Here is a 10,110-nt window from a genome sequence, read left to right as displayed (position 1 = left end):
CCAGGGGGAGCGGGCCTAAGCCGTCAGTTGGACATCCCTCGAGGGCTCCCGGACTGCTAGAGGGCGCAGGCCAGGCTGAGGGACGGCCCCCCCGCCCGCAGTGCACAAATGTTGTGCACTGGGCTGCTAGTTGATGGAATAAATAAATATTTCCAAATCACTTTTTCTGGTTACATTCTCACCAGTGGTATTAGGAGTCCCTGTTCTTCAAATTCTAGCCAAGAAATATCAATCTGCTTACAAGTTTCATAGCCACGTTTTAAGCTGTATCTTAATTGGATATTCTCCTTTTTCACACAAAATCATGGGTACAGTTGGTGTGTAACAGAAGTAAGAGAAATTTGAAGGTGTTCAGTGCTGTGGGGTATGAAGGGTTACTTGTAACTTTGCTTTGATGGCATCAGTGGCTGTGTTCTCCTGTGATGGAGACATGGGGAGTATGTTCTAGAACCCTTGGAGCTGATCTCTCTGATGTTTTGAATTCCCTTGTAGATACTTGTTTGCCTTGCAACTTAAGAGAGACCTGTTGGAAGAGCGTCTGACCTGCACAGACACCACAGCGGCCCTCCTCACATCCCACCTTCTGCAGTGTTAGTATCTGCCAGTGTGGCAGACAGCAGGTGTCGTAGGGCTCCTGAACGAGAACGGTCCTTTCAGTTTTCACATTTTGTAATAAACTGAAGACTAACTTCTACAAAGTGGAATTCCTTAAGGCAAACAGCCCCCGGCTAAGAAACAAAGGCTCAAGGCCAAAGTCGGTCCCACACACATTCTTTCAGATTGTCCCTCATTTGTGCCTTCACAAATTTTACCAAAAACCTCTTCAGTCTAAAAGTCAGTAACCCTGACGTGGCACCCCCAGAAAGAGGTCTCCTTGAGGTGAATGTCACAGCTCCCCTGGTGATGGGTTAGGCATTAAACCCTGAAGGAAAAAGAAAATATTTCCTCAATATCTCACACAAGAGAAGGTTCAGCAGTATGTGAAGAACTGTAGTTACTTCAAAAACAAACTAGGAGAAATGTAAGAAGAGGTTCTGGCAAGCAAGTATGGTCTTTGCCAGAGCTTTTCCAAGCCCTCAGCTGGTGGGACAGAAGGAAGGAAATACGCACGTTGCTTCTGGACTAGAGGAGAAGGCACATCTTTGTGGTGTAAACTAGTGCTTCTGAAAGCAAGAAGCATGCTGTAGAAAGTTTCAGAAACTTTAGTAATATATATGTGGGTTCGTTTATAATTTACTTGGTTCTTTCCCTGGCACACCTTCAAATAGCATTTTTTCTTAATCCTCACCTGAGGATATGTTTTTATTGATTTTTAGAGTGAGAAGAAGGGAGAGAGAGAAACATCGCTGTGAGACAGAAACATCGGTGCCTCATGTATGCATCCGGACCGGGGGTCGTGCCCTTACCGGGAATCGAACCCGCAACCTTTCTGTGTATGGGACAATAATCCAACCAACTGAGCCACCCAGCCAGGTCCAAATAGCGAATTTTATCTATGGTTTTTCTCCTGCAGGATAGTACTTGTTGGTTCTCACTAACATACGTTTTCAAAGTGACTTAGTTGTTTTTTATTTGGCCCGAAGTCTTCTCAGGCAGACAGATGGCTTTTCAGTGCAAACTCATTTGGCCACGTGCTGGAGGGCTCTGTATACAGCTTAGAGATATCGTAATAACTTGTCCAACTATAATTTTTCACCTTAGAAGTGTGCTGCCGAGATTGAAGGTCACTAACGCGATTTGACAGCCACATTCAGTGTGCATGATTCTGAACTGGGCTTTTAGCTGTAAAAGACAAAGTTGGGTAGCTGGTAAAATATGAATAGGGGCTGAGGCTCAGTGTCACAGCAGGTCGTGGTCCCATCCTGATGGGTGCTGTGCTGTGGTTGTGAGCAAGAACGTCTGGTTTATAGAAAATCTGTTCTAAAGTGTGATTCTATGCATGAAACTTTACTGTGGATTTGAAATGGTCTCAAGACAAAACAAGAGGTATATTGCTTAAAATTATTGGGCTTTACTATTTTTAAAACATTTGTAGCCTGGAAATACATGAAATTAGAAAGAAACATTGTTCCTAAAGAATTTGAGAGGCCCTGAAGGAAAAAATGATTTAAAATACATTATCTTGAAACAAGTAAAATACCTTATCCTGGTCACAGTAGTCTTGAAACAACTTTGGGATAAAGTGTGGTGTAAAACTTAACAAACACATCAAGCTTGCAAGCCCAGCATTTGCCTCCCTGGAGTCACTCACCTGTGTCTTAGTTCTTCAAAACACAGAAGAAATTCTCTTCACCTGTCTTTATATTTGCCTTCATAGCATAAAATATTTGGAATACAAATACAAACTCTTGTTTATTTATATTACTCTTTTTTAAAAATTTATCTTTACTGTTGAAAGTATTACAGATAATCCCTTTTTTTTCCATTTACCCCCTCCAGCCTGCCCCTGCTCCCCCCATACTACATACTTAGCATAATATTTTCTACTTTTAGTATGGGCCAGAGAAGGTATTGTACACCCAAATGCATAAACTAAAAGTAGAAAAAAAATTATCCTAAGTCTGTAGTAAAATAATATGAGTTTATATTTTTCTCTTTTTTTTAATGTTTTTTATTGATTTCATACAGGAAGGGAGAGAGAAATAGAAACATGAATTATGAGAGTCAATCATCGATCAGCTGCCACAGCATGCCCCCTACTGGGGCTCGAACCCACAATCCAGGCATATGCCCTGACCTGGAATTGAACCAGGACCTCCTCCTGGTTCATGGGTCAATGCTCAACCTCTGAGCCTCCCTGGCTGGGTGAGTTTATATTTTCTTTATTTAAAAATTAAAATTACTTACTGTTATTATCTCATCTCAGCGGAAATAGGAGATTATGATGAAACCCTGGATCGGGAGCACCTCAAAGTCAACAAGTACCTGCCCCATCAGGAGTGTTGTCTAGAGAAGATCCTAGAATTCCATCGGAAGCACATGTAAGTCAGTGAGAATCGGCCACTGGACTGCTGTCACTACGGTGGGTCGTAACTAGTGCATCAGGGAGCCTGCATTAAAGCTCTGACTAAAGCCACAGCTGACCACGGCTCTCTGGGGACACAGCCTTTAGAAAAGGCTGGAAGAGACATCAGGGCCAGGAAGGAGTGAGGACAGGAGCACTGGGTGGCTGGCGTGGGCTTTCTTATCCATTGCAGGTAGAGCCGGCCCTGCAGTGAGCTCGGCCCAGTGCTGAGGTGCTGGGTTCTCCACACTGGCCCCTGGCAAGTTTTCTAGACTGTAGTGAAGGACGCCTGGAGGGAGCATACTGGGGCAGTAGGGACTGAGGAGCCATGGGGGATGGGCAGGAGAAGGCAGAGCCAGGGCAGTCACTGAGGGTGAGGTGAAGATGACCGTGACACAAAGCCTCCTGTGCTGATTTGTTTTACTCTGCTGACCTGATCACTTCTGTGAAGTGCTAGGCTCTCTCAGAACCTGGTTGTTTTTAGTGCTGTGATCCTGCTGTCTTTTATCACAGGGGCCAGACGCCAGCCGAGTCAGATTTCCAGGTGCTCGAGGTCGCCCGGAAGTTGGAAATGTATGGCATCAGGTTTCACAAGGCTTCCGACAGGGAGGGAGCCAAGATTAACCTGGCTGTGTCCCACATGGGGGTCCTCGTGTTCCAGGTAGGGGGTGGGAACTTCTCAATGTGATGGGGAGGAGGGTTTACATACATTGGTAAATCTTTGCTCTGATGAGTAAGGTCTTGGGCTTGGAGGAGAGCTTTGCATGTCATCTGATCTGGCCTCTCACCCAGTAGAGAAATTGTCTTCTGGTCTTTGTCCTCACTGTCACAGAGCCCATTGCCCCTCAGGGCATCCAACCACTGTTCCCACTGTTCCTTCTAATGTTGAAGGAAAGTTCACCCCTTAGAACCTTGCACTGAGATTGGCCCTTCCCTGGAGCAGTCTCCATGCCTCCATTCGGTCCTCCGGGTGTGGGTCTCTGAGTGGATGCAGTCATCATTTAGGTTAATGAGGTAGAACACACTAGAAAATACCAGAAGGTGCCACATGGGATAACAGTAGGGCCTAATGGCATTTTTGTGTCATCTGTGTTTGGATAGTTACATAAATGACTACTGAGTTTTATTTGTAGTTAAGTATATGTGCCCTAGGGCCTGTCGTGTCATGGGTCTGACAACTGTATACGCAGGCCTTCGAGTGTCCGACACTGGGTGGGTCCCCAGTCCTGCCTGCCCACCATCGGCTCTGACCCCCTATCAGCTCTCTGGTCACGGGGCCTTGCACAGCTGTGCACCTCTGGTTGAGTACAGTGACTCCAAGGGCACGTGGTGGCAGTTGGCACTCGTTTCTGGAACCTGACTGGCAGCTCTTTCCTCTGTAGGCCTTTCAGCCTGTGATCACCTGCAGTGGCTGGTTTGTTCAGGCTCCCTGCTCAGGCTTGCTTTCTTTTTCTTTACCTAGCCATTAAATTCCAGTGTTTTGTCCGAAGAAAAAAAATTAATTTTGAATTTAGAATGTTAATTGTATTATATCATGCACTAGATGTGACAGGAACAATAAAATTCGAGGTAGAGACTTTAGCTGCCACGCCCCTTTGAGTAGGCGGTTCCAGGTCCCAAACCTGCTCACTCTGGTGGTTCCTATACCACACAGATTCTAATCGCATGTCCATCCAAATCCAGCTGTTGTCACTTTTCACCATTTATAACTAGAGGGAGTTGTAAAAGCAGGAAGCAGAGACTTCTAGATTGAATTTACTTCTGTTCTCTCAAACCCCACAGAATGAGAGTAAAGGAATTTTTTTTCTTTTTAAGTTTAAATCAGTGAGAACAAGGGAATCCAGAAGATGAGGTATATCAGCAAAATTTTGGAAGTTGGGAAATGATTAGATGGGTGGAAAAGACTGGAATCCGATGGCCTGCAGAGGGAAAGCTGTGAACAGACCACTGTGTCCAGTAGTGGACAAGGACACCCCTTGACAGCCAGGGGAAGCCTGGGGCTGGAAACAGAAACTTGGTTTCATCCATTCATCATCTTCGAGGAGACTTACAGCTTCAGATCCGAGGCAGAGCAGCCTGTTTCTCTCCAGGTGCAGCTCAGAGGTAGAGATACCGAGTCGCATACGTGGGGGAGCCTGTGATGTAAGTGCATCAGGCTGCAGGCCTCCCATCTTAGCCCCTCTGGAGTGTGGCCGGGCTGCTGTCTTGGAGGAAGGACACTCTGCTCTCCAGAAAGTCCGACCAGCCTTGCAGGAGCCCCACAGGTGTTGACCCTGGGATACTCCACAAATGTGGCCTGTGCCCAGCTTTTAGAGCCTCCTCTTATAAAGACTTTCAAACTGTCAGAAAACCTGTAAGAATTAGAGTAGCTCGGATCCCATGTATCCTTTACCCAGATCCAGCCGTTACAGGCATGTTCCTCCCTCCTTACAAACGTGCACACACTCCCGTGCACACCTGCACACAGACAATTATTTCTGAAGCATTTGATATTTATCATGGACCTTTACCCCTAAGAACTGTAGTGTGTATTTCCTACTAGAATTTTCCCTTACATAATCACAATGCAGTTACCACGGAGGCCTCAAACACATCTTTTTTTTTTTTTTTAATTTTTTACAGAGAGGAAGGGAGAGGGATAAAGGGTTAGAAACATCGATGAGAGAGAAACATCCATCAGCTGCCTCCTGCACACTCCCTACTGGGTATGTGCCCGCAACCAAGGTACATGCCCTTGACTGGAATCGAACCTGGGACCTTTCAGTCCGAAGGCCGACGCTCTATCCACTGAGCCAAACCGGTTAGGGCTCAAACACATCTTAATACACCATTTATTTCCCAGGCTCGTCAACTGGCCAGGGGTGTGCTCAGAACTTCATTTCCTCCGGGACAAGATCTGGTCTAAGACCAGACAGAGCATTTAGTTGCCAGGCTTGTAGTCCCTCTTAATTTTTACTTATCTATTTTATATAGGAAAAATGTATATTTATATCCCTAACTGGCAATACAGAATTTATAACAAAACCATGTGTGGAAATACTATTAATTATATTCCAGACACAATCAGTGGAACAACAGTATCACATAAACATTCGGTATTGCCTGGCCAGCATGGCTCAGTGGTTGAGTGTCAACCTATGAACGAGGAGGTCACTGTTCGATTCCCGATCAGGGCACATACCTGGGTTGTGGGCTCGATCCCCAGTGTGGGGTGTACAGGAGGCAGCTGATCAAGTATTTGCTGTCATCATTGCTGTTTTTATTTCTCTCTCCCTCTCCCTTCCTCTCAGAAATAAATAAAAATATTTTTTTAAAAATAATTATATGTATATATATACACACACACACACACACATATGAACGAGGAGGTCACTGTTCGATTCCCGATCAGGGCACATACCTGGGTTGTGGGCTTGATCCCCAGTGTGGGGTGTACAGGAGGCAGCTGATCAAGTATTTACTCTCATCATTGCTGTTTTTATTTCTCTCCCTTCCTCTCAGAAATAAATAAAAATATTTTTTTAAAAATAATTATATGTATATACACACACACACACGCGCGCGCGCGCGGTATTGCCCAGCTAGTGTGCTCAGTGGGTTGATCATCATTCCATGCACCAAAAGGTCACCAGTTGATTCTAATCAGGACACATGCCTGAGTTGTGGACTCCATCCCTAGTGGGGGCTGTGCAGGAGGCACATAGACGATAACCCACGTGACCTCTCTCTTGAAGAACCAGAACCAAATTGTTGGGACAAAGAAACTCAGAAGAAACAGAAGCAGTGCCAGTGATGGAAGAAAGAAAAAAACAACCCTGCACCGTCCTCACAGGACATGATTGCATATCACCTGTCAGATCAGCAAAACAGAAGGCTCCACATTGTGTCAGCTCGTGAGGACCCAGATCACTTCTTTATCACACGTGAAACTCCCATCTTGTAATTTTTTGTTCTGGCCTTGTTTGCATTAGTGAAGTATTGGAATGTGGGCAGCTGTACAAAGATGCAGAAGCTCTCTGTCCTGACTTAGGAGACAGACTTCAAGATGGATCGTTACATGGAGAAAAGACTCAAAACTGTGTGCAGGTTGCTTGTGGGGAAAAGGAAATTACTCAGACACACTATTTATTCCACACAGAGTAAGCAGGTGGCGCTGGTCGCTTCTAGCAAGGTGTGGCAGCTGGCAGGCTTTGGGGGAGGGTTAGAGGCAGACTTCACGATGGACTCACTTTCAGTAGCTTTGGGATTTGAACCTTGGTAATGTACTTACTGTATTACATTTTCCAGAAAGCCTCACAGGAGTCAGAGAAAACCTTAGATCTCTGAAACAGGAGTGGGATGCAGGCACAGGGAGGACAGGTGGCCTGCAGATTTCCACATGTGAGAGCAGAAGTGACAGCATTAGCAGAGCCAGACAGTTGGAAAAACAAAGTTGAGGAAATCTCCACAAAGCAGAATAAAAGCTGAAGGATGACCGATGGGAGAGGTGAAGGAGATTCCAGCAGGAATCCAGGTCCAGCACCCAGGAATCCTAGAGGCAGAGGAAGTCGTGGCATTACCCGGGAAAACACTCAGAACCTGAGGCAGGAACTTCCAGACTGAAAGTGCCTCTGCAGCTTTTTAATTTGAGCAAGAGGGAACCGGAAAGGCAAGCAAGCAGCTGGAAACAAGTCTTCTCTGTTGTTGCTGTTTTGTGTTGGGTTGTTTTGTTGGCTATGATGGGTGTTTTTTTCGTTGTTGTTTTTTTTTTAGAACATCTTTGAAAATCCTCCAATATTTTATCTTGAGTAGAAATTAGAGTAATTTAGCATTTGGGCCATAGTTGGGGGGCTAGAAAACTTCCGGTCTCATTTGGACTCAGACATGTATGTCTTGGCTTTGAGGACATCTCATAAATCAGGAATCTTTTTCATTGTGATATAATTCACATGCCATAAAATTCACCACTTTAAGTGTACATTCAGTTCTTTTGGTGTAAACAGTTGCACATTATTGTGCAACCATCCCCACTACCTAATTCCAGAACATTTAATCACTGCACACGCAGTCATTGGCAGCAGCCCCTCACAGCCCTGACCACCTCTAACCTGCTTTCTGTCTGCATTTCCTTCTGGACAGTTCACAGAAATGGGATCATTCAGTGTTTGGCCTTGCCTGGCCTCTCCCCTTGTTCTCACAGTCGGTCCACATTGTACCACGTATCAGGGCCGCCTCCCTTTTATGGCAGAGATTTTTTTTAGTCTCTCTGAAGGGAAAACATTCTTTATCTTGCTGTCACCCACCTCAAGTTTGCAGTAAAGAGTAAATGGTCATGATGATCAAGAGTAGAAAATGCCAGAAAAGTATTAATACATTTAGATTTTTTTATGTTGAAATAATTTCAAGCTTACGGAAAAGTTACAAACGCAATACAAGACCTCCTTCATCCAACCCGACCCTCACCCATCCAGATTTCACCAGTTGCCCCAATCTTGTTCGTTGCAAAAGATCCCATCTAAGATCCAACACTGTTCGGTCATTTTGTCTCTCTAGTCCAGCGGTTCTAAACCTGTGGGTTGCGACCCTTTTGGCGGTTGAACAACCCTTTCACAGGGGTCGCCTAAGACCATCCTGCATGTCAGATATTTACATTACAATTCATAAAAGTAGCAACATTACAGTTATGAAGTAGCAACGAAAATAATTTTATGGTTGGGTCACAACATGAGGAACTGTATTTAAAGGGCCAGAAGGTTGAGAACCACTGCGTCTAGTCTCTTCAATCACGAACTTCCTCTTGACCTTGAGGTTTTGGAAGATTATAGGCTGGTCATTATAGGCTGTAGAATGACCATAATATGAGCTTGTCCAGTACTTGCTAGTGATTAGCCCAAGGCTCATCTTCTTGGGCAGGAAATCACAGACATAAGGATATACCTGGTACAGTCTGTGATATAGCCCACCTCTCCCATTGATGGTGGTATCAACATTGATCACTTGGTCAGATGGTATCCCCAGGCTTCTCTACTGAAAGTTACTATTCATCCTTGGTAATTAATAAATATTTTGTGGAAAGATACTTTGAGACCTCATTCACTACCTCCTAGTTGGATTACTATGATGGCTGCTGAATGACAACTCTGTAAAGTCCCTTTTTTGTGCTCCTAGAAGGGTTTTCTCCACATTTATTTAGTTTCTTTATGTTACTGTGGATTTATGGATTTATATTATAATTGCATTAAGTTCAAATTGTAATAACCTGGGTTATAATCTGATATTTGACTATCTGTTTTTATCATTATTTTGATTTTTAAATTGTCCCTTCATTTGGCCCTTCGAGCTGGTTCCTGTGTCCTTGTGACATGTCCCCATCATTTTTTGAGCTCTTGTTCACTTTCTTACACAACAAACTATTCTAGGTTCGTTTTCTACTTTGCCTGCTTCACCCTGGAAGACCATAGAACCCTGCTCTTCTTAGTAGAGAGTAGTTAGAAACCCAGGTCCATGCACTAGGTGAGCTGAGTGTCAAGAGCTCATGTCATTAGTTTCAGTTCAGTACCCAGGACCCACTCTGGCCTCCCTTTCCTTCTGAGAAACGTGGGTGTGAAAAAGCAGCCCTGCCCAACCTCCACTGTTGCCCCTTCCCCTTTCCCGACTGTCAAGCCTTCTTGTAGGGGTGAGCTTCGAAAATGCTTAATATTGCCCAGCCAGTGTGGCTCAGTGGTTGAGCATTGACCTATGAACCAGGAGGTCACAGTTCAATTCCCAGTCAGGACACATGCCTGGGTTGCGGGCTCGATCCCCAATAGGGGGTGTGCAGGAGGCAGCCAATCAATGACTCTCTCTCATCATTCAGATTTCTATCTCTCTCCCTCTCCCTTCCTCTCTGAAATCAATAAAAAAATATATTTTTAAATGCTTAATATTAAAAGTAATAAAAAAGAACTTGTTATGTAAAGCCTTACCCAAGAAATCTAGTTGTTTTTCTAAAACATAAATTAGTAGTATTGACATTTTAATTCAGTCATTCCCAATGTGATTGTAAAAGACCACGTGCGTTGCTGTGCATCTGGCAAGGATGTCATTTACACATTCTCTAGCTCCTGAGTCTGTGTCCATATTACTAA

The 10,110-nt window shown here is 44.5% G+C and overlaps 1 protein-coding gene across 4 annotated transcripts in view; it reads left to right on the top strand.

The window, feature by feature from the left end:
- Positions 1–10,110, top strand: part of FARP2 (FERM, RhoGEF and pleckstrin domain protein 2) — a 92,827-nt gene that overhangs the window by 45,099 nt on the left and 37,618 nt on the right. For all 4 annotated transcript variants that reach the window (XM_005857683.2, XM_005857682.2, XM_005857681.2 and 1 more), the window contains exons 6-8: positions 493–590; positions 2,867–2,981; positions 3,518–3,665. In XM_005857683.2, coding sequence (XP_005857745.1) covers positions 493–590; positions 2,867–2,981; positions 3,518–3,665 — 361 coding nt within the window. The remainder of the gene's footprint in view (positions 1–492; positions 591–2,866; positions 2,982–3,517; positions 3,666–10,110) is intronic.

This window comes from Myotis brandtii, unplaced genomic scaffold (genome assembly GCF_000412655.1).
Source record: "Myotis brandtii unplaced genomic scaffold, ASM41265v1 scaffold112, whole genome shotgun sequence".
Classification (NCBI taxonomy): Eukaryota; Metazoa; Chordata; class Mammalia; order Chiroptera; family Vespertilionidae; genus Myotis; species Myotis brandtii.
Note: the sequence above shows the minus strand (reverse complement) of the source record. Positions and strands in the feature narration are given on the sequence as shown.